The 24,872-nt window shown below is 46.1% G+C and overlaps 1 protein-coding gene across 1 annotated transcript in view; it reads right to left on the bottom strand.

Moving 5' to 3' along the window:
* Positions 1-5,385: 5,385 nt before the first annotated feature.
* The window catches only part of TMEM108 (transmembrane protein 108), a 748,210-nt gene continuing 728,723 nt past the window's right edge, over positions 5,386-24,872 (bottom strand). The window contains exons 4-5 of the mRNA XM_078664438.1: positions 11,575-11,729; positions 5,386-5,719 (exon numbers count right to left, since the gene is read on the bottom strand). Of these exons, the coding sequence (XP_078520564.1) occupies positions 5,600-5,719; positions 11,575-11,729 (275 nt within the window). The 3' untranslated portion in view covers positions 5,386-5,599. The remainder of the gene's footprint in view (positions 5,720-11,574; positions 11,730-24,872) is intronic.

The raw sequence follows: 24,872 nt of genomic DNA, 5'->3' as shown, positions 1-24,872 counted from the left end.
ATGGTGCAGTGAGCTAAAAAACGGTGATGTATCAAGCCCTGATCTTTGACTGGGTAGGAGTGTTCTGCTTAATTCAGATGCTCTGTCCATCACCACCCCCTTTATGAATCGGTTTGGCCACTATAGGAGTGGAAGGGTATGCTCAGACATGAGTCCCTTGCTCACTACACCATCAGGATTCAAGAAAGCCGGGCCGAAGACGGCTGTAATGCCAGAAACCGGTCCCCGGAAGCTTGTTTCTATTCCAGTGAAGAATTGGCTTGGTAGTTTGGTCTGCCCTGTTCCCATGATGCACTGGGCCAGGGACAGACTAATTTGCATGTAGCCAGGTTCTGAACTGGGATGGTGCAGTGAGCTAAAAAACGGTGATGGATCAAGCCCTGATTTTTTGACTGGGTAGGAGTGTTCTGCTTAATTCAGATGCTCTGTCCATCACCACCCCCTTTATGAATCGTTTTGGCCACTATAGGAGTGGAAGGGTATGCTCAGACATGAGTCCCTTGCTCACTGCACCATCAGGATTCAAGCAAGCCGGGCCGAAGACGGCTGTAATGCCAGAAACCGGTCCCCGGAAGCTTGTTTCCATTCCAGTGAAGAATTGGTTTGGTAGTTTGGTCTGCCCTGTTCCCATGATGCACTGGGCCAGGGACAGACTAATTTGCATGAAGCCAGGTTCTGAACTGGGATGGTGCAGTGAGCTAAAAAACGGTGATGGATCAAGCCCTGATCTTTTGACTGGGTAGGAGTGTTCTGCTTAATTCAGATGCTCTGTCCATCACCACCCCCTTTATGAATCGTTTTGGCCACTATAGGAGTGGAAGGGTATGCTCAGACATGAGTCCCTTGCTCACTGCACCATCAGGATTCAAGCAAGCCGGGCCGAAGACGGCTGTAATGCCAGAAACCGCTCCCCGGAAGCTTGTTTCCATTCCAGTGAAGAATTGGCTTGGTAGTTTGGTCTGCCCTGTTCCCATGATGCACTGGGCCAGGGACAGACTAATTTGCATGTAGCCAGGTTCTGAACTGGGATGGTGCAGTGAGCTAAAAAACGGTGATGGATCAAGCCCTGATCTTTTGACTGGGTAGGAGTGTTCTGCTTAATTCAGATGCTCTGTCCATCACCACCCCCTTTATGAATCGTTTTGGCCACTATAGGAGTGGAAGGGTATGCTCAGACATGAGTCCCTTGCTCACTGCACCATCAGGATTCAAGCAAGCCGGGCCGAAGACGGCTGTAATGCCAGAAACCGCTCCCCGGAAGCTTGTTTCCATTCCAGTGAAGAATTGGCTTGGTAGTTTGGTCTGCCCTGTTCCCATGATGCACTGGGCCAGGGACAGACTAATTTGCATGTAGCCAGGTTCTGAACTGGGATGGTGCAGTGAGCTAAAAAACGGTGATGGATCAAGCCCTGATCTTTTGACTGGGTAGGAGTGTTCTGCTTAATTCAGATGCTCTGTCCATCACCACCCCCTTGATGAATCGTTTTGGCCACTATAGGAGTGGAAGGGTATGCTCAGACATGAGTCCCTTGCTCAGTGCACCATCAGGATTCAAGCAAGCCGGGCCGAAGACGGCTGTAATGCCAGAAACCGGTCCCCGGAAGCTTGTTTCCATTCCAGTGAAGAATTGGCTTGGTAGTTTGGTCTGCCCTGTTCCCATGATGCACTGGGCCAGGGACAGACTAATTTGCATGTAGCCAGGTTCTGAACTGGGATGGTGCAGTGAGCTAAAAAACGGTGATGGATCAAGCCCCGATCCTTTGACTGGGTAGGAGTGTTCTGCTTAATTCAGATGCTCTGTCCATCACCACCCCCTTTATGAATCGTTTTGGCCACTATAGGAGTGGAAGGGTATGCTCAGACATGAGTCCCTTGCTCACTGCACCATCAGGATTCAAGCAAGCCGGGCCGAAGACGGCTGTAATGCCAGAAACCGGTCCCCGGAAGCTTGTTTCCATTCCAGTGAAGAATTGGCTTGGTAGTTTGGTCTGCCCTGTTCCCATGATGCACTGGGCCAGGGACAGACTAATTTGCATGTAGCCAGGTTCTGAACTGGGATGGTGCAGTGAGCTAAAAAACGGTGATGGATCAAGCCCTGATCTTTTGACTGGGTAGGAGTGTTCTGCTTAATTCAGATGCTCTGTCCATCACCACCCACTTTATGAATCGTTTTGGCCACTATAGGAGTGGAAGGGTATGCTCAGACATGAGTCCCTTGCTCACTGCACCATCAGGATTCAAGCAAGCCGGGCCGAAGACGGCTGTAATGCCAGAAACCGGTCCCCGGAAGCTTGTTACCATTCCAGTGAAGAATTGGCTTGGTAGTTTGGTCTGACCTGTTCCCATGATGCACTGGGCCAGGGACAGACTAATTTGCATGTAGCCAGGTTCTGAACTGGGATGGTGCAGTGAGTTAAAAAACAGTGATGGATCAAGCCCTGATCTTTTGACTGGGTAGGAGTGTTCTGCTTAATTCAGATGCTCTGTCCATCACCACCCCCTTCATGAATCGTCTTGTAAATATAAGGGGCAGTGTCAAAATCAATGGGTGTTGCGGTTGAATGCCCACCTCAACACCCACTGTCCACTCCTTACACTCTAAGCATAGTATGAAAGGGGGCCTTATTTACAACGCAGCGTTAAGCCATGTTAAGCTGCCTTGTAAATAAAGCAATGCCCCTATCACCACCACAACGTCGTAAAAGTGACATTGTGGTGGTGATAGGGGCTTGTCCATAGGCCCCCATAATTTAAAACTTTGCAAGTGGTGCAAAAGATATGTCCTTTAAATTGGGAGATTTTTTCTGGAAATGTAGGTTTTTGCAGAAAAAGATCTCTGCATATCTAGGTTTTAGTGCACAAATAGTATTTCAAAAGATTTTAAACAGAAATTCTTCTTAAAGCTGACCTTTATGAAGTTTGCAAATATTTGGGAAGCTTTTCGAAACTGTGAATGCAAAATAAATATAAGCTATGTTGTAAACATTGAGTTGCATTCTGCAAGCAATCAGACTACCTGAGACGCACAATTTAAGCTCCACCCCTATACTTCATCAAAGAAGCAATACTTACTTACATAAACACAAATTATCTACTGTGTGCCTTACCATCATTAGAATAAAGTGAAGCAAAAAACATACTGCTGGATTGTATTCACTGTAGAAAGTAGTCATTCATGTAGGTGTGTGCTCTAATATTTCCATCATCATGTACAAATTGTAGTTCTCGTTTACACTTATACTTGTGTACTTTGTGTTATACTGCTCTTACTGAAATTGCATTTATTGTGTACGTATGTATTAATGTTTACATTTATTCTATAATCATAGGTGCATATATAACCATGTATTTAGCATGCCCACTGAATGTTTTACTAAATTAGCTTCACCTAAGGCCTCCTTAAACATTTTGGCCATATGTATAAAAAAAGAGATTTGCGATTCTCAAATTGCGATTTTTAGTGAATCGCAATTAGAGAATTGCAAAATGCAATGTATGTAGGATTTGCTGAAATTTTTGCGAATCCTACACATTCCTTATTTAAGAATTGCAAATTTAGATTCGCAAATAAGGAATACCTTCCCATTCATTCCTATGGGCTATGAGGCCTCTAGGAATGAATGGCAAGACATTCTCAATTTGAGATTACCAATTAGAGAAACGCAAATTGAGAATGCAATTTTAAGGTTTCAAGGGTGCCAAAATAACACACAGCTGCATGTGTGCACATTTTGCACATACGTGCTCTAAGGGCATGAATGTGCAACATATGGCACTTAAAAAAAATCTAAAAAGTGCTTTTTTAAAGAAAATCGCAAATTACCACCAACTTGAAGATGGTGGTAATTTGCAATTCCTTAAGGCCAAATAGCAAATTTCTGGTGCTTCCAGAATTGCATTTAAGGAATCGCAATTAGCAATTCCTTATTTGCATTAGCACAATAGAGAATCTCAAATTTTGCAATTCTCTATTTTGCGATTGCTTTTTCCAATCTGCAAACGGGCCGATTCTGAGAATCTGCCTGTTTGGAAATGGGAAAAAGGCTTGGTACATATGGCTCTTGGTCCCTAATGTTTAACCGTCAACTTGAAAGTTGTGCTTGCAATGTAATGTTCTTTCTTTTTGCAGGTGCGTTCATATGATTTCATTGCTAGTGAAATGCAGATTGTATATTAGAAATATGGAGGTCCGGGAGGAGAACTTTTGGCAAAAAGGTATGGCCCTTACAAATAAATTAAGATTCCTATTCATGTTATATCAGGAGCAGGGAGACTTCCAAGGTCGTCTTGATGTTCAAAATGTAGGATGGTAAAATCAAGTGAAGTTGCAAATTTATACTGTCAGAAGGGGGAAAACTGCTGGAATTGATGACGTAGAATTCTTGAATGTTCCGAGGGTTTAATCAGTGGTCACACTATAGTCTTTAGAGCAGATACCCTTTGAACTCTGAACGGTTTAGACCTTTCTGCTCATATTTGTATTGTGTGGCTTTATGCTATACATTGTCCTTATTTGAAGAAACTCATTGAAGTCTCTACTATGCTGACATCTTCCTGCTTTCCCTGATTTAGCTAGGTTTCACTAGCTTTTCAATTTTAGTTTAGGACTAGTTTAGGCGACTTTAGATTTATTCATGCATAGACAGGGAAATCAAAACCTGTATACTGATCCTCCAATTCTATTTCTTATCTTTTGTATTGCTGCAACTGAATTTCTGGTATGCCTTATGCTACTAAGACTTAATTTTATTTGACGTATCGTATGGTTATACCTTTGGTGATTCTGCATCTCAACAATATGTTCTTGAGATTCATTTTTATCAGTTTGGTCCTTAGTTTGTAATAAAATTCATTTAAACTTACTTATCGATTCCTGGTCCTTAATGTGTCGCCAAATAAATTACATTGTGAAATGAAGTGGCAGATTTACGAGCCACTTGCGCCACTTTTGCGTCACTTTTAACATGGGAAAAGTGACGCAAAAGTGGCGCAAGAGGCTTGTAAATCTGCCCAGAAATGTTTGATTGATGTTAACTCCTCTTTACCTTTCAGGCAACTATAAAAGGTCCCTTGCAGTATAAATGGTAAGACGGGCCCAGTTCTCCATCGGATGGTAGCAGAGGATGGTCAGTTACTAGTAGGGGAGTTAGAATAACCCATTCTAGATTAGTCCAGCGCTAGTTCTTAGGACCTATGATTTGCTTTCGAGGTCCGGCGGAGTCCAGCAGTTCAGGAGGGAGTTGTACCGGCAGAGGACTGAGTACTAATAGAGTTGCATATTGGTGTAGCTATTCATCACTACTATCAAAGAAAGCTCATAGGCAAGATTATTACTATGGAAGGGAGATGCGCAGAAAATAAGTCAAGCTGCAGTTTTGCTTAGAAATACCTTTATTTCTTATAAAGCCACATTGTGTCCTGTAAAGTCTGACTACACTTATAAAAAACATGTCAACAATTCTTAGGAAAAGAAAGCCGAGAACGTGTCTGACAGGCCCAGGATTACACAAAGAGAGTATGCGTATAATGTTGAGTATTTTGTATAATTTATAGACACTGAACTGCAACACAAGGGAAGGAGCAGAAGCGGAAGCCGGCGTTATATGTCAGAAACGTGGTCTCTGCCGAATAGGGTTTCTTGGCAGAACGGATTGACAAGGACCATCCCGCTGGATCTGTAGTCACCATTGGCCGGGGAGCGGGGTTCAGATAGATGATCCTAGGAAAAACAGAGAATGTTATAGAGAGAATACTAGATCCAAAGAGGAGAAAGCAGAGAGCAACATAGGCGATAGAATGAGAGAGAGAGAGAGAGAGAGAGAGAGAGAGAGAGAGAGAGAGAGAGAGAGAGAGAGAGAGAGAGAGAGAGAGAGAGAGAGAGAGAGAGAGAGAGAGAGAGAGAGAGAGAGAGAGAGAGAGAGAGAGAGAGAGAGAGAGAGAGAGAGAGAGAGAGAGAGAGAGAAAGAATAAGAGTCAGGGAGAGGTATATGGATAGACAAGGAGAAAGCGAATTACTGAGAGAGAGACAGTTATAGGTAAAGAGTAAAGGAATGAAAGAGACTTAAAAGACAGTGTTTTATAGAAAGGTATAGTAAACTAAAGACACCAAGTGTTTCATATATGCATATCTATTTCTCTCTTTCGCTATAGATATATATGCACATATATATATGTATATGTATGTATGTAGATATATATATATATACACACACACACACATATATATATATATATATATATATATTGTAAATATGGTGCCTCACGGATCAGTGGGCACGAAGAATTTGCACACGGCGTTCCACTTTTAGATCCGTTTATTTCGGCAACGCAACCTCAACAGGTCTTCTTCCCAGCCTCATTTGCATATTGTGCCCCATCGACCATAGAAATAGCAAAACATTGAAAGAATACTATACCAATCCATACAGAGATGGAAGAGGGGCATAAAACAAATATTTAAGCCAATTATTTCTTAATGCACAATTAATTCATAAGAAAAATTATAGTGTTGTGAAAAGACATTTTCATATTATTAGATAAAAATTAGCGTTGACGAAATAAACTGATCTAAAAGTGGAGGCACTATAGTTCTTTCTACATTGTTTTTATAAGATGACATCTCCCTTCATAATGTATGGACTGGCTGTGATGCTAACTGTATTACTGTTATGCATTTTTCTGCTTGTTGTGGCACGTATACTGCATGTTAGAGCACGTTGGTTAAAATACACATTTTGAACTATATTTGTGTCTCGGTCAGATCTTATTGTGGACAGAAGCGAGAGTGTGAGCGAAAAGGTGGGTCTTGTTACCACATTTCCTGAGAGATCCGGGAGTGTTGTGTTCTGAGTTGTCCAATCATTGTCTTCTCCGTGTTTGTGTAGGAGAGCGAGTGGAACACTATAGCTAGTTGGTCCTGGGCTCATGGGTACTAAGGTGGTAGGAAGTCTAAGCCCGATACACCAAGGTCCCATAATCCTGCACATAGGTCTGTGTATGTGCAGAATCCCTGCAACAGGGGGTTGGACAGTTCTGAGTCATGATTGTTTTTAGCATGGGTGTTAACCCCTTGCGTGTGGCTCGAATTCTCATGCTGCGCTGGGGTTTTACAGAGTGGGTGGGATTCAGACAGCCGGGGGCTGTCCTGCGCACACGCCTACCGTGACGCATGACGGCTCCCGGCCGTTGCAAGCATGCAAGGGGTTAAAGGCACTGAAGATGAACTTCTGCGGCTACAGAGTCCAACTTGGCCATTTGAATTGTTCCAGTCCCCATTGAGTTTGTCCACAAAATATAGGCTTCTCCCCCTTCGGTCCATGGGGTAATTTGCTGTGAGGTTTGGATCAGGTGGGCCCTCCCGCATTGGTTGTCCTGAAGTCCATAATATATTCCAAATGAGTACTGCAGCTGAGAAATATAAGTTAAATTTTTTATCCTGGAATGGCCAAGGGGACAAAATTAAAAGAGGGGCAGTGTTGCAGTATTTGAAACAGATTTTCCCTGACGTAGTCCTCCTCCAAGAAACGCACATCCAGGGCACAACGTATGATGCCCTGAATACGAGGGGGTATAGTCTGGTGGCCCATGCAGGATACATGAGAGGAAGCAGAGGGGTGGGCATCCTCCTTCGTAATTCTTTCTCATTTACTGTTCGGCAGGTTACCCATGATGCCTAAGGGTATTTTGTAGAACTTACGGGACACTGGGAGGGTCACCTATACAACATTGCCTCGATCTATGTCCCTCCTAGGCTTCCTGTCCCTTCACTACCAGACTTAGGGCCCTTTATACTCCATCTACTCGTTGGTAAACTTATACTGGGAGGCGGCTGTAATGCAGCTATCTGTAAAGACATTGATCGCTGGCCCCAACGTCATAGGGAGACCTCCAGTAAAGCCCTGACTGAATTTATGTGGGTACTGGGATTGGTGGATGTATGGCACATCCTCATCCTTTTGGCATGTCAATTTACCTTCTACTTGGGTGCACACAGAAGTTTGTCCCGCATTGATTACATATTTGGACCTCCTGTTCAGGTTTCAGCTTTCAGCAATGTACGACTCCTGGTGAGGGGAATCGCCGGTCACTCCTCGGTATGTGCAACGTATGGCCATTGGGAACCGGAAAGGAGACGCCTGGCACCCCTCAATCCCTGGTAACTCAAAGTGCCGCAAACCCGAAAGGGCCTCTACAAGGCCACTGAGCACTACTTTAAGGAGAACGAATTGGATACTATGGGAGGCGTTCAAGACAGTAGTAAGGGGCCAGGGTATTGCATTGATCATGGGACATAAGAAAGATAAGGCAGCACAGCTGGAGTCCCTGGAAGGGGAGTTTCAGGTCTTTGAAGCCCAATTACCAGCAGAGGAGGACCCGCTGGTGCCACATCGATCAGCCATCAAAAGCAAGGAATATAAGGATACAGTGGAAAAGGCGGCCAGAGCCAGGCATAGGGCGACTCAACACAGCTTTACGAGGTGGAGGATAATGCAGGCAAGCTCCTGGCCTGGTTAGGTAAGCAAGAGACAATGTCAAGATGGGTGCTTGAAATACTCAATGCAGAAGGGCTGGTGTCCGAGATAGACAGGGTTTAGCGGACGCCTTTTTGGCCTACTATGCTGAGCTGTATTCACCCTCCTCGACGGCCACTATCGACAAGGCATGCACATTTTTTGCTGATCTGAGGGTTCCACACCTCGAATTGGCGGATAGAGACCTCCTTGAACAAGACCTGACAGAAGGCGAGATCTCACTAGCAATCCGGTTGTTAAATGTGGAGAAAGCACTGGGCCCCAATGGCCTCCATAATGAATTGTACCAATTGACAACATCCGAAATTGCCCCCATCCTGCTGAAAATGTTCCAAAAGGGTTGGGAGCAGGGGAGCTTCCTGTGGACCAGAGACTGGGCAAGATAATAGTTATCCACAGTAAACCTCCTGACCACTGCTCATCCTATGGATGGATATCATTACTGAACGCAGAGGTCAAGACTTTGGCCAAGCTGCTGGTGAGCCGGTTAGTCCAGGTGATAGGAAGGCTGGTCCACCCCGACCGGCCTGGCTGTATACCTGGCAGAAACACCACACTCAACCTGCGATGCTTGCCATGGAGTACTGGGATGGGCACCTTCAATTCAAGAAGATGCTGTGGTGGTGTCGCTAGATGCCCAGATGGCCTTCAACATGATAGAGTGGCCATTTATGCATGTGGTCCTGGAGAAGCGGGGGTTCGGACTGAAATTCTTAACTTGGATTGAATTACTGTACGAAAAGTCACTGGCGCAGGTAATGGTGAATGGCAGTACGTCCGGAACCTTCCTGCTAAAGTGAGGTACAAGACTGGGATGCCTCCTACCTCCGTTGATTTTCGCCCTCGTACTGAAACCTCTGGCAGTCTGGATAAGAGGAGACCCGATGATTAGAGGATTGAAGTGGACTGGAAACTGGGAGGATAGGATCTCCTTCTATGCCAATGAAATCCTCCTCTATGTGACGAGTCCATTTACCACATTCCACAGAATACTTCACATTTTCAAACTCTATCGCAAATACTCCGGGTACACAACAAATTGGGACAAGTCCCATATATACATGCTTAGTGGAGACGCCCCACGCCTTCCCAGGGACTGTAGGGCCCGGGTGGTGGCGGAAGGTTTTAAATATCTGGGAATTTTCGTCACTAGGGATCCAACCATCTTTTATGAGTACAACTTGGAGCCCCCTTTGAGATTCCTTAAAGGCGATGTGCAACACTGGGTAAGCCTTCCCCTCTCTCTGCTGGGAAAAGCGTCATTGTTTAAGAGGATGGCACTGCCTTGCTTTTTGTATATCCTCCATAACACACCATACTTGATCCCCCCCCCCATACTTCTCAGTGTTGACGCTGTTGTCTGCACACTCCTCTGGGATGTGGGATCCCCTGGGATATCCCTACCAAAATTGATAAAGAGCTGGTATGATGATGGGATAGCAGTCCTAGCCCTCTAATACGAATATTGGGCATAAGAACTAACAGTACTGAATGACTAGGTCCATCTCCCACAAGAGGAACCTGCATATAGAATGGATAGGCGAAATATTAGACCTTGGGGTCACCTCAGAGCCAATTATGGAGGAAAAAACATACACCACCCCTCGCTCCCACTTCCTCAACAATCAAACTTTGGCACACCTTATCAGGGGTGCCGGGATGGCGGGACAAGGCCACCCAGGGCACACAGCTACGGGACACGGCACAATTGGGTCTGCTGGGGTGGGGGCACCAGGGTTTTGACAATTGGGATTTGACCGGCCTTTTGAGAGTGGGTGATTTATGGGCAAATAGGGAAGTGAAATCCTTTGGTGATTTGTAGGCAGAATATCAGCTAGAGCCTCTGGAGACTTTACGCTACCTGCAAATTAGACATGCCCTCATGGGGGCGGTTCAGGAAGGAGAGATACTCCCGAGGCTTTCCCACTAGAGGACTGACTGCTTGATGACCGGATGTACAAGAAAACCATTTCTTTGACCTACCGCAAACTTCTGAATAATTACTCTGATTCCCTAATTAGGCCCCGGGAATGGTGGGAAGACGGCTTGGGGCAGGTAGAAGATGATGAGTGGCAGGAAGCGTTGGCATACCCTAAAGAAGTAGCTATCCTCTCTTGTTTTAGACTGGTGCTACTCAAGATCCTCGATAGGACCTATTATTAATGTACAACACTTACTAAGATGGGTAGAGTTGAGTCACCATTGTGTCCTAAAGGATGTGGCTGGGAAGGCACATTTTTTCACATGATGTAGGACTGTCCTGTACTACAGAAATTTTGGGCTGCAGTTGTATCTTGTACCATGGCAATGTATACCGAAAACGTATCACCCTCTGCGAAATGCTGCCTAGTTAATATATGGGAGACAACTAACCTTATGAACACCGACAGGCTGTAGGTAATGCTGAGCTTTATGGTGGCCAAACAAAATATTGCAAAAGCACAGTCCACCCGGTAACTAGGGGAATGGAAATCAGACATGGACTGGTGTATGCAGGCGAAGAGGGTGGTCTATGAAGGAAGGGGATGTCCCCATAAATGGACAAAGGTATGGGGGAAATGGAATGCCAGCAGGGGAATGTTGTGCACACCAGTTGATGGGGCTGATCCAATGGCTTTGGAGTCACCGTTATCATATGGAGGTTTGGGCCGGGAAAACACTACGAATGGAACCAGACGCACTGTTGGCCATGAGTATTGTATAGAACTCACTAATTGATGTAAAGTATGTATCTATAGACATCTCTGTTTTATGCTCATATTTCCAAATAAAAAGAATTTTTAAAAATACTGCTGGGTACTGCTGCTGGTAGTACTACTAATACCACAGCTACTACTACCACTACTACTACAACTACTACTACTGCTAACACTAGAGGGATAGTTAAAGCTACGAGCACTCCCACATCTGCTATTAGTACTGCTTATACTAACATGTTAATAACTGCTGCAAGTACCACAGCTACTGCTACAACTACTTCTATTTGCTCTGCCGCTGTCACTCCAGCTAATGCTACTGGAACTAATGATAGTGAAGCTCTCACTTCTGAGTTGTCGAGGGACTGGATGTCCCTCTGTAAGTCCACCGCGTGCCGGTTGAAGTAGTCCATGGTTATTGCGTTGTTCCAGTAGCTGAGGTTATTTTCAGGGTTGGACGCCTTCTTCTTCCTCCTCATACAGCACACTGTTAGCAGAACAGCTGGCAAAAGAAAGAGATTGAGGCTTTACTCACTGCACCCTAACATTGCAAACATCTTGGAAACGCTTCTTCTTGCTCATAAAGAAAGAACAGTCTTTATAATATAATTCTGAAATTGTGCAAGGAAATACCAAATAGGACTGGACATTTCTGTTAAGGCAGAAAAGAGGATGCGAATTCTGAGAAAATGTACATTTTCTATCGGATTTGAACCCCCCACACCTTACTCAAAGAAAGTGAGAAACATGGATGTCATTTTAGGGGTCGCAGCTGCGACCCTTGGCTTGCCGTTTGTTATCCCTATCACTGCCTTTGCGACTCCTGGCATCAGAGGTGGCAAATTCAGTGCCAGGAACACAGGGGCAGGTGGGGCTCCACTCTTTATTTTCTGTCATTTTTTTTATTACACCAAAGGTAAATAAATAAAATATATTATTGCCTTATAGTGTAATAAAAATGGGGTACAATAAGCTGGAACATGCCCTTCCATGGCAGCTGAGGTAAGTAAAAATGCTTTTAAATGTATGTTGTGTGCATGCTTGTGGGTGAGTGTGTTTATGTGTGAGAGAGAGTATATGTGTGAATTTGTGAGTATGTGTAATTATGTGTGTGTGAGTGAAAGTGGTGGGCAAAGGGTGTGTGATGTCACTTCTGCTACCCCAGGTATTTCGGTGAATTGACATCCATGGTGAGAAACAGAGAAATAAAGGCAAAATGCATTCACAGTTCTCGTTTCTCAGGGGTTTGCTGTCCTCTGGCTGTACCATAGCCTGCTACCCTGTGCCAGGAAGCGGCATTTACCAACAGAGCCCCTGCTGTGGGTGACCCGATAGCTGCTGGTGAGCTTTTAGAGCCTTTTCAAATGTAGCCACTAATTCAAATGCTGCGGGAAGAGGGAAGACAGAGGATTTGGCACTAAGAGCATTGTTTATAGTTTGGTGGATGGGTTACTCCATTATAAAGGTGACAGAGCAACCATTTTGCCGAAAGCTAAATCAGGCCCTACGCTTTTTGCGATTCATGAAACTTAATGCCAAATCCTCGCCTTCTCCATAGCACTTTCATGAACAATTGTCTTCTTTGCAACCGGAGACTGTGGGGTAGAACTTCCCCTTCTCTTCTAAGGTGTGTTTTATGCATCAGTGTCTGCAAAAACCACCTCTAAAAGAGCAGCAGAAGTCGTTTGAGATTAAGCTTCTAAAATCACTACTCATGATTCAGGAAACTTAGGGGCAGTTTTACAAGCCCCTTGCGACACATTTACGCCGCTGTTGCATCACTTCTGTGACGCAGCGGCGGCGTAAACCATGTGCCACGTTGTGCCTTAGTTACAACGTGGAGCATCTAGGGAGATGCGTCACGTTGTAAAGCCCTGTGCCACATGAAACCTGTGTCAGGTTTCATGTGGATGTTCCGGTGCAGGGTGGGCGTTCCCTCGCAGGTACGCCTCGTAAAAGTGACGCAGTGAAATCTACAAGATTTCACTGAACTACTTTTACGGCCATGCTGCGTCAAATCCCTGCGCCTGCTTGAAGCAGGCAAAAGGAGTGGCGTAGCATGTTAGGCATAGGGCGCCCCCGAGCCTTGTTGGAGCAGCGTCGCGCTTGCGATATGACTCCAGCAATGCGCCGCCTTTACCCCGGGAAATATGACATGCATCTGTCCATCTGTGCGCCACGGCGCGCCGCATTGTAAATGCGGCGCATCAGTAGTGGCGCACGGGTGGTTTTGCGTGTCGCAAGTGTTCTGCCGCATCCCTGCTGATTTGCAGAGATACGCCTGACCTTGTAAATCTGCCCCTTAGGGCCTAATTTAGAGTTTGGCGAATGGGTTACTCCAACACAAATGTGATGGATATCCCGACTGCTGTATTACAAGTGCCATGGAATATAATGCACTACGGTGGACGGGATACCCCTCACAACTGTGACCGAGTATCCTATCTGCCGAACTCTAAATCATTCCCTTACCTTTGATTTAGTTTGGTGGACGGGCACTCATCACAAACAGAATTCCTTTCCCCTCTGCTTTATTAGGACTGTAATTAGGGTATAATGACCTTGGAATAAGGCAGACTTTTAATTTCACCCAAAGACTTCCACCACACCAAGTAAACCAATCCAAGGACTTGGGACTCCTCTTGTCTCACTGGCCCACTAACTGGACCTGAGCGTTAAGGTGGGCTCCCTCATCACCGTTGCACAACAGTAGTTGCTATGTGGAGGACCCTATCGAATGGGGATAAAAGGCCCCCTTCAGGCCTCAACTTGAGCCTGATGCATGCACAGGTGCACAGATGCACAACAGAGCGGGCCTCAAAATGTGCGGTGCCAGAGGTAAAGAGCCATGACTGCCCCCACATGATGGCCCCGCCACAAAATATATTGACACTGGGCCTGATTCACAGAGCAGGGTTTGAAGAAGTCAGAACTCTACTCTTTTCATTTCCATCCTACTTTGCATCAAATTGGAGTTTTTAGGATTCACAGTGTGTCCAGGAGTATTTCTGAAATCCTATGACAGGTTTAATTTTAATGATTACTCTTATGAAAAAAAAAGTTACTCATGCAGATTTTTCACCAGGTGGAAATGTACATGACTAAATCACGAAAAAAGTAAATTTCCCTATCTGGTTCTAAATTATTTAAGGGTTTTTGTTTTATGTCTTTTGTCTTGGGCAACAGCGATTAAAAGGCATTACTTTAATTTGGTTCTAATGACACCAGTGATCTAGATCTCCCTGTAAAGCTTTAACTTTTTCAGATGGAAGTGCCCCTGATGTTTATCAAGGGGTCAAGGAACATTTCAGCGTCTTAAGAAAAACCTGTGTGTTTTTCTGGGGTTGGGACAGCACACAGGCATTGGAGTAGGCACATGGTGTATGTTCCATCAGCAGCATCCCAGGTGTTGGTCAATCCGAGGTGGGGAGGTGCTGCACTGATCCAGACACTCTGTGATGTAACAATGTATGCACGTTTAACCTCTTCAACGCTGATGAAGGAACTGCTCCGTCATCAGCCGCGGTGGCGCTGTGCTGATGACGGAGCGGTTCCGTCATGGCCCGCCCGACGTGCCTGCGTGGCGCTGATTTCGCGCCTGCGCAGCGCGTTCTATAGAGTGGGCGGGGCCATGACGGAACCGCTCCGTCATCAGCACAGCTCACCCGAGGCTGGTGACGGAGCGGTTCCGTCACCAGGGGTGAGCGCCACGCGGCCCGCCAGCCCCCTTAGCGCTGCGGCGGAATAGCCGCCGCAGCGAAGGTGATAAATGTATATTTGTATGTATGTATGTACATGGTATTTCTATAGGGAGACCCTAGCCAAATGTTTTTGTTTGAATTGTTGCCAGGTCCACCCTCCAGACAGCAACTGATCTAAGTCTTGTCTGTCTAAGCTCAGCACTGAAGGTGGTGAATCTTGACGACTTTAGCACATGAACGCATGCACTCGTTGAAATGGCCTAACGGCAAGGGTGGTCAACCTCTGATCTGGGGAACCGGGTTTGAATCCCGGCAAAGACGCGCAACGTCCTATGATTCTGGACAAATCACTTAATCACCCCGTGCCTTACAAAAATGAATGCATACTACTCCATGACTCTCAAGCAGGCTTCCGCCCAAAACTGGGGACAGAGGTCGCCCTGCTCACAGTAACAGAGCTAGCCTGGAAGCACATGGATCAAGGCGGCACCACAGCAATTATGTTGTTAGACCTGAGTGCCGCCTTTGATACCGTGAACCACAACATTCTAATCTCCCGCCTAAAACAGCTTGGAGTGGCAGGACAAGCCATTACGTGGCTACGGTCCTTCTTAAAGGATCGGAAGTTTCAGGTGGCGGAGGGAGCCACGCAGTCTAAAATCTGGCCCCTCAATCAGGGAGCGCCCCAGGGGTCCTCCCTAAGCCCCACACTTTTTAACGCATATATGGAGCCTCTAGCAAAGATCGTGCATCCTTATGGATTTGGAATCGTACCCTACGCTGATGACACCCAACTAGTGGTGCCATGAACCAGCCAGGAGACACACCCCACAAACTGGCCAGATGTCTAGAAGCAGTAACAAAATGGATGGCCTTGTCCCATCTAAAGCTGAATGGGGACAAAACGGAGCTAATGTTCCTGGGAAAAACAGCTGTACCAAGACCCAACATTGATTGGCCGTTACGCATGGGCACCCCCTCCCCCGAGCCAAAAGAACAGATTAAAAGCTTAGGCGTATGGCTGGATGACACCCTGAGCTTCAATCAGCAAGCCACCAAACTCTCCGCCACTTGCTTCGGGCTAATGAGAATGTTGAGGAAAGTTCTCCCCCTCCTCCCTTGTCACGCCCGAAGGATAATGGTCCAGGCCATTATCCTGTCCCGTCTGGACTACGGGAATGCCCTTTATTTAGGTGCACCTGTCAGCACGATAAAAAAACTTAAAGTAACCCAGAATGCGGCAGCATGTCTTCTTCTTGGACTAACCCGAAGACACTCGGGCGCCACCGCCTTGAAGGAATTACACTGGCTGCCTATTCAGGCCAGGATACGATTCAAGGCGATGTGCATAATGTACAAAGCCTTGTGGCAAAAAGCCCCCGCAATGATCAGCTCCCTAGTCACTCCTTACCACCCACGGAGATCACTGCGCTCCAGCACAACCTTTCTGGCCTCAACTAAGAAAATTAAACGTGCCAGGTGGGGTGGTCGTTCCTTTTCATGGAACGCTGCCGCTGCTTGGAATTCCCTGTCGCTCACACTGGCAGTGAACCCGATCTTCAAAAATTCCGCAAGAGTCTGAAAACTATCCTCTTCAGCCAATAACCTGACGGTTTTATCCGGCCCCACCTATCCACAGCGCTACGAGGCCTCAGGGTAGCAACGCGCTTTACAAAACCCAATTTCATTTCATTTCATTTCATTACTTGTGTAACGCAACTGGTGCTAATGTAAAGCGTTCTGATACCTGATACCTTCAGATCACGTTCGCGCTATATAATACTCTGTAAAAATAAAAAAATAAAAAAGTAAGGAGTAACTATGTGAAAACTGTAGAAATAGTTGTTTAATGCCAGTCCAGAAAGTCCATAGAAAGATCTATTAACTGGCTTGAGATTAACAATCTAATTCACTGAAATCTACTTCAAGGACCTTCCGCCTGCCCGATCTGACAGGCATCTGGTGAGATACAATATCATAGGCTACAGACCAATAAAGGAGGACTAGGGACGCCGAATAGTCTTCTTCAAGTGTGGTGATGAGGGTGTGATGAGTAACATCAGCATGGCTTTCATACCTATTGAGTTTTTCAAGCCTGACTGAAGCTCGTGGAGTGGATGATTTGGGTTCGTGTGTTTTTACAGATGTCTAGTTAGCATTTTTTTTCTGCTTTATTTTGAGGTTTGACAAATTTGAGTATGAGCATTAATTAATGAGGTCTTGAGTTTTCATAATTAGGTTTCTTCATGAGATGAGTTTTTGCTGATTATGGGGATCTCAGCAGCATTTAAGATTTGCCCATTGCAGCGGCTTATATCAACTTTGCCAGATTAATCTGTTTAGAGGTAGGACATATGGGGCATCCTAGGTGGATAACTGGGAAGGGTGTCGATGTTTCAGATTTGTTGTCAGTGGCGGCTCCTCCGCTATGGCGGAGGAGCGTTGCTCCACTGCTTTTAAGCAGTGCGAGGAAGAAGAAACATAAAATAATAATAACTTATGGTTATTATCATTGTATGCTTCGTGCTGCTTTGCGAGCAGGGTTGCTCTGCTCTCGAGCAGGGCAGGGGAGGAGTGGTTTATCCACTTCTAAGTGTGCAGGAACTGTTTGGTCGACACTCTACGGGCCACCCAAACCAGTCATGCGCACTTTGCCCGTTCTCCATGCAGGCTGCATTACAGTCTGAATATCGAGACTAAGAACATCAAGATACAAGAATATCATGGACACAATATTGAAGACCAAAACAAGGGATAGGCAATAAATTATGCTCTGCCTGCCCAGTTGGCAGAGTTTTGGCCACTCCACGTTATGCATGTAAAGCAGAGTTCCGGTCAAATTACACCAATCGGGTAGTGGCAGAGTTTTTTCTCAGTCAAATTTGACTGACAAATAACTAACTCTGGAAACAACCACACAATTAATTGTGGACTACTTTCCTACACCTAATTTTAAATATATGTCCTAGTGATCTGATAATAAATAATTTTTGGATACACTTAAGACATCTTTTTAACTTCCTCACTATAAAATAATTTACTTTCACTGCACGCCCAAACTCACAAAACCTGCTCCGCAGTAGATCTGGCGTTGAAGCACACTAAAGAGGCACTCAGCCTCTTTAGTGGGGCCCAATGATGAAGCATGTCACCACTAGGTGGTGAGTGAGGGCTTTCTTAACTGATCCAAGTGAGGCCAGTTTCTGTTCTTCTGCTCCTATTTGTGGTCTCTCAGACTCCAGAGGACACTCTTTTGTTGTTTCAACAGACTTAACCGGGGAATAAGAGTGGTCGATAACTCTCCCTATCTCTCTTTTTGTTGGCATAGAGTTTTTTCTCACCCACAGCTCGCCAACGGTAAGTTGTCGATCGCAAGTGAGAATTTGCATTTCCTAGTGTGATTTTTGGGCGCTAGGAGGGCACCCGGTGAGATTTTCCCAACGCAGGCGGTTGCGTGCGGTAGCATTTGTTCATGGTGAGAAAGATGCTGCGCGTAGCATGGTGCAGTTGGTGCTGATTTTTCAGCACAGAACAGACTCCTGGTGCTAAATATCAGTGTGAACAGTGCGACGTGCCAATTTACACACATTCATGGAACTCCACGGAATCTCGCAGACTTTTCATGTAATTACACAGAATTCCGTGGAGTGAAATTCAACGAGGTCCGTCCACCTCTAACCAAAGATCGAAAGGTAAGCGCACAGAAGGGAAGTATATATTTACTATACTCCACATATTTGTACCAAGAATATATACTTATATTGTCTATGAATGTATATGTGAAGGTAGGTAAAGAAAATCAACTCTACTTAAATTTCAATATTTTGGATCCAATATTTTGTTCTTCATAATTGTATACCTTGATGTGCTACCTTTGATATCCAGGGGGCAAACCAGGATATTATCATGGCCTACATTATGCAAGAACTGACCATACTGACAAGGCCGCTGCATCCATGGTGCTGGGAGGAGCTAAAAATGTCATCAGTAATCTCGCACAACACTGGTTACTCTTGCACCAAACAAAACCCATTCAATGTAGGAGTGACTAGCATTGGACGGGGCTGCTGCTGACATTCAGGCACTAAAACTTCTGTAGGAAAAATAAAAACATCTGCATAGATCAAACACAGTGACCGATGTTGAGTTAAAAATTCAAAAGACACACAAATAATGGGCAGAATGCAGAACAAATCAAACATTCACCCCCAGTCCAGAGATCTGGGCTAAATCCATTGCTCTTTTGCTCACCATGCCACCCCAGTTAGACCCCGCCATATGCAAATCAGTCTTGACCCTGCTCCTCATGGGAACAGTCTAGCACATTTATTAACATTGTTAGGGATCCCATTGGCACACATACATCACCATCCTATAGCAGAAAGGGAGCTATGCACACTTGCAGCCCTTCACCCTCATCATTGCACAGCACAGGCTGGAGCTCCTGCCTGGTTCACTGCTAAAGCTGCCAGCAGCTATTGCAAACCCATAGAAGGCTAGGCTCCTACTTGGAAGCGAGCTTAGGCAGTGTGGCTTCCTGGCAAGATCTGTGTTTTTGTGTTTTGTTTTCTCTCTCAACAGAATGGTCCAACCCTTTGCCCCTTCCCTAGCTCATGAACAGCAAATCAGAATCAGCTGTGATGCTATTGGGGGGCTGAGTAGGGGCTGGTGGAGAGGTGGGAGCAATAGAAAGTGAACTGTATGCCCCATTTGACACTCTTTTGCTGGTGCAGTCCTGCAGTGCCCAAGTCAATGTTACAAAGACAGTGGCAAAAGTTGCAAAGAGCAAGCCATGGGCAGCAGCTACTACCTTGCAGGACCTCTACATGATGCCCATGCACTCAAGTTCAGAAAGTGTGCCCTTGGCCTTCCTGACAAGCTGCTGTTCTATATGAAACAATAGAAGCAGGAGAAGTCTCCTTTTATGATATTCAGGGCCTTCTTAACAGCATTATAGGCCCCCGGGCAAAGTAGTGCACTGGGCCCTGCCTACACAACCACTCACAGGAATAAAAATGTTTAATGGAAAATTAGTGTTAAATTCTGATCTGCATGAGGCCCCTATGCTCGTGGGGACACTGGGCAACTGCCCAGCTTGAAATGAATGAAATGAAAGTGTGTCTTGTAAAGCGCACTGCTACCCGCACCGCAGGCCTCGTAGCGCTATAGACCGCTGGGGAACCCGTCCTGGCTTTCCCTGTGAGATAGTTCCTCCTGGGAGTCTCCAAGGTGAAACCAGGCATCCCTGACGTTTGTGAGGGGCCGTTGTGGAGATGAGGCAAGCTTAATGCCCAGAGTTACCGAGTGTGGTCCCTGGATAGAGTAGGCACCGAGGCGAGAATTATCAAGTCCGCTGATCCTGTTCCAAGACCCTGCCATGTCGGGAATCGAACCCTGGTCCCAGCCCGTTCTCTGCTCTCGGGTCTGCCGCCTCTAACCAGTGAGCCACACTACTCCGCTTGCCCATGCGTTAGGACGGTAATGATGACATTCACACTTTTTTACCCTGAAGTGCTATTCACCATTAGACATGAAGGTGGAGGGTGCCTCCCAAACTAAACTAGGAAGAGCAAGGGTACCTGGGATTTATGAAAAGCACGGTGCTTTTCCACCTTCGGGAGCTTCATAGTGGCTTGGAGTGCGAAGGCCTGCCCAACAGTGTGGATTCCTTTGGCATAGCAGTAGTAGGTGGGATTTTGGCTTTTAAAGTTTTCTGCTCCAGTTGCCAACCTTGATTGCTCTTCCTCTTCCTTCTGCGTTCATGGGTGTATTTGTTTAGTAGAAGGGAGAATTTTTTTTTTTTTAAATTATTTTTTATTAAAGCATTGAAACAAACGTGGCCAGTAAGGTACATCATTCTTGAGTTTGAATGGCATCCATAGTACATCAACAGTTTAGTACATTTCTCACATGCCCAGCTTAGAAGGATCAATTTTAGTCTATGTCTTCCGAGCCAGTCTGTGGGGCCTGTGGAGGCTCGCAGATATTTCCTCTAAACTCGTTCCAGCATGTCCATATTTCCCCCCATTTCCGAGGGCACCCCCGTGCTGCGTATACAGTCTTTTCTTGCAGCATACACCAGTCCATGTCGCTTTGCCAGTCCGCCAGCTTAGGTGGATTGGGGCACCCCACAATCTAGCAATGTTCCTCTTTGCCACCATCTGGCCAAGCGTTACCCAGATCTTCCCCTTCGGAGACAGGTCCGTGGGCTCCCAGATGTTCAGGAGACATCTCTTCGCCTCTAGGCGAATCTCGACCTCCCACACCTCATGCATACAGTGCACCACACGTCTCCAGTATCTCTGTACCTTCGGGCAGTCCCATAGTATATGGAAAAAGGTGCCCGTCCCACCACATCTCCTCCTGCATAACCCTTCGCCACCCCTCCCCATCGCTTGTATTCTTGTACATGAAATATAAACTCTATGCAATATTTTCAGTTGGATTAGTCGGGCGGATATCGCCACCTCCCGTGGGGAGGCCAGAGCATATGACCATTCTTCCTCATCTATCTCAAGCCCGTCAGCGACCCACTTCTCTTTTAGGGGAAGGAGCGTGTCAGGGGGAGTATTGATTAATTTTTTGTAAGTGAGAGAGATGGCGTGTTCTGGCATGTGTCCGTCTAGTAGTCTGCCCTCGAGTGGGGAGGCCTGAGGTAGTGTCGTCCCCAGTGGTATGTTCGCCTGCAGGGAGTGTCGCACCTGCATGTATCTGAAGTATTCGGTGCGTGCAAGCTCGTGTGTCTCCTGCAGCTGGGCAAATGTATATATTCCTCTAGGGCCCCAGATGTCTCTGATTTGTGATATTCCTATCAGGTCCCAGTTATGGAACCCCTTAGTGTGTTCCAAATTCCCAAGTTTTTCGGAGGCCCATAAAGGAGTACCCATAGTGAGGATATCCGACCACCCGAGTTTCTGCTGAGCAATGTGCCATATCTGTACGGAGTGTTTTGTCGGCCCCGCGAGTTGGTGTTTACCTGGTTTGGAGTAAAGTGCAATCTCATAGTTCCCCGCCGGCAGTAACCACCTGTCCATCCCATATCCGGGGTCGTCTCCATCACTGTATGTCCCTTGGTTTATCGCTGAGAGGTGTGCGGCCCAGTAATATTTACGGATGTCTGGGAGGGCTATCCCCCCGTCGTACCATCCCAGTGTGAGTTTGCGCAGTGCGATCCTGGGCGCCCCGGCCCAGAGGAGGGCACGCTGCACCGCTTCAATTGCTACGAAATATGAATTGGGTACCAGGTCGGGGTAGTTCTGTAATGCATAAAGAAATCGTGGCAGTGCCATCATTTTAAAAAGGGCGGCTCTGCCCAGCAACGACAATGGAAGTTGCTGCCAGGATTTAGCGTCACTTTGGAGCCGTTTTAGTGGTGGGAGTAGGTTTTTTTCGTACATCAGGGTTTTATCTGTGGAGACAAAGACTCCTAGATATTTGAAACCGTCCTCCGCCATTGCGATAGGGCAAGTGGCCGGGAGTAGTGGGGGGTCGCCATGGAGTACGTATAAGTGAGATTTGTTCCAGTTGATGCGAAATCCGGATTTACGTCCGAAGCTCGTGAAGATATCCAGTGCCGCCATGATAGATCTGCGCGGTTTGGAGAGGTATAGGAGGATATCATCGGTGTATAGGGAGATCTTGTCTTCCCATCCCTCCGCCCAGGCTATCCCTTTAAGGTAGACATCCTGCCTTATCCAGGCCGCGAGGGGCTCAAGGGAAAGCGCGAATAGGAGGGGGGAGAGAGGGCAGCCCTGTCTGGTCCCTCTTTCCAAGGTGAAAACCTCGGATACCTTGTTGTTTACAAGCACCTGAGCCAGGGGTTTCGTATAGAGAAGGCGGATCCAAGCTATGAAGTTGGGTCCGAAGCCAAATTTCCGAAGTACTGCCATCATGTAGGGCCACTCCAAGGTGTCAAACGCCATAGTGGCATCAAGCGAGACCACTACCGCATCGTCTTGTAACTTATGGCGTTGCCCGAGTACCCCGTTGAGGCGGCGGATGTTAAGTGCGGTGTTGCGGCGGGGCATGAACCCCGACTGATCCTGGTGGACCAGGGTGGGTAGGACCGATTGAAGCCGATTTGAAAGCGTTTTGGCTAAGATTTTGGGCTCTGCGTTGAGCAGCGAGATTGGTCTATAGGAGGCACAGGACTGTCTAGGTTTCCCTTCCTTCGGAATTGCCACTATGGTTGCAAGACGTTGGTCTAGTGGCAACAGTCCCGCCTCTCTGCTGGTTTCAAACATGTGTTTGAGGTGTACACTAAGGGCGTCCGGCTTTAACTTGTAGAGCTCTATTGGGAGGCCATTGGGCCCCAGGGCTTTGCCCGGGAGAAGAGAGAATTATTGCCTTTAAAAAAAGTGTCTGTCTTCTCTTCATGTTAGCAGTTCTATTTCTTTCCCTTTTGGCATCCTTTCAGTCATTCAGTACCAGCTCTGCCCAGTGCATGCTGCCATGTGGATTATTGGCCATTCTCTGATTATCCCTCTTTTTTGTCATACACACACTCACCATCCTGTTGCCATTATGGACAGGCTGCCTGTATGTGTTAGTTCTTATTACATCAATCGGCCAGGATTTGTGTCCCATAAAATGATAATCACACCTCTGTGTTGGTCAGGTATACCAACAAAACTTCCCACAAAAATTCTAAAGAAAAACAACTCTCTTCCAACCACACACCCTACACAGTGTAGCTAGCTATCTGTATGAGTGAGCGTGTTCAGAGCTCCACAAAGGGGTCATAACTGCTGTACAAAGGCAACAATACAATACAAAAGCGGTGCAGAGCAGGAATATTGACGGAAATATCGAGAGACATAAATGACGCCACAAAAATATTGTGGGGAAGAAATATCGCCAACAAAAATATCGTTGACAAGAATATCGACTGACTGGTAATATCGATTAGAAAAATATCGACGTCTTAAATATCATTTACAAAAATATAGTTGACAAAAATATAGAATTATTAATAACGTTATGTATTTTAGTGTTTTTAATGACAATTGTTTGTCATTTTACTATATGTTTTAACATTTTACTGGATATTAATTTATTTTAAGTTTAACTTTGTGTTTTTAGTTCCATAGTGGGTTGTGGGGAATAGGGTGGGAAGTAATTTCATTATATAGATTTAAATAATTATTGTGCACCAGGAGAGCTCCGCCTCATCGCCAGTATAGACTCGTCAACTGATGAACGACCGCTCCTAGGTCGGCCCGGTCTAGCAGCCCATATGTGCGCATCACACACGTGGCATTAACCCGTTTACCGCGGTGGACATTCTGCCGCGGTGCGGGCGTTCGACACAGTGGTCGGGGCTGCGTCGGCAGTTGGTCGCGCGTTGGCCGACGCAAGCATGGAACGGGTTAACAAAGGCACAGGAGCCAGGAGTTAAATTGCTCAGTGCATTCGTCCAGTACTGACTCCTCAGCTCCGCCTTTTATAATAATACATGGTCTGCACATAGGACGAATAACTGCTTGCCCGCGTGCACTGGTTTTGCCTTTTGCCCCTTTTACATGGTGGTGCCCCATCACCCCATGTCTCGGGGCTGATACTACAGTATGCATGCAATGCTGCAGGCAATTTTGATGGTAATATCATAGACGTTAACAGCAAAACAGACAATAAAAAAAACTGCTAACAGCCAAAAAAACTCCATACAATGATTGACCAGACCAGCCACACTGACTTGTCAGACCAGCCACAATGCCAGATTAACCTATAAATCAATACATTGCGTGAATATTTATTGCTAGGTGCGTTTTTATCACCAAGAATTTGACAATCTTCTCGCCTTAGAGAAATATTCTAGCATGACAAACTGGTTCACTTCACACGTGTTCCAATGAGAAACCTAGCCCGCCAGAAAGATCCACATTCACATAGTTTTTATCCCTAAACTCAGCTGCTTTACGGGAATATAAAATCTAAAATAAAAT

The sequence above is a fragment of the Lissotriton helveticus genome, chromosome 10, assembly GCF_964261635.1.
Source record: "Lissotriton helveticus chromosome 10, aLisHel1.1, whole genome shotgun sequence".
NCBI classification, from domain to species: domain Eukaryota; kingdom Metazoa; phylum Chordata; class Amphibia; order Caudata; family Salamandridae; genus Lissotriton; species Lissotriton helveticus.
Note: the sequence above shows the minus strand (reverse complement) of the source record. Positions and strands in the feature narration are given on the sequence as shown.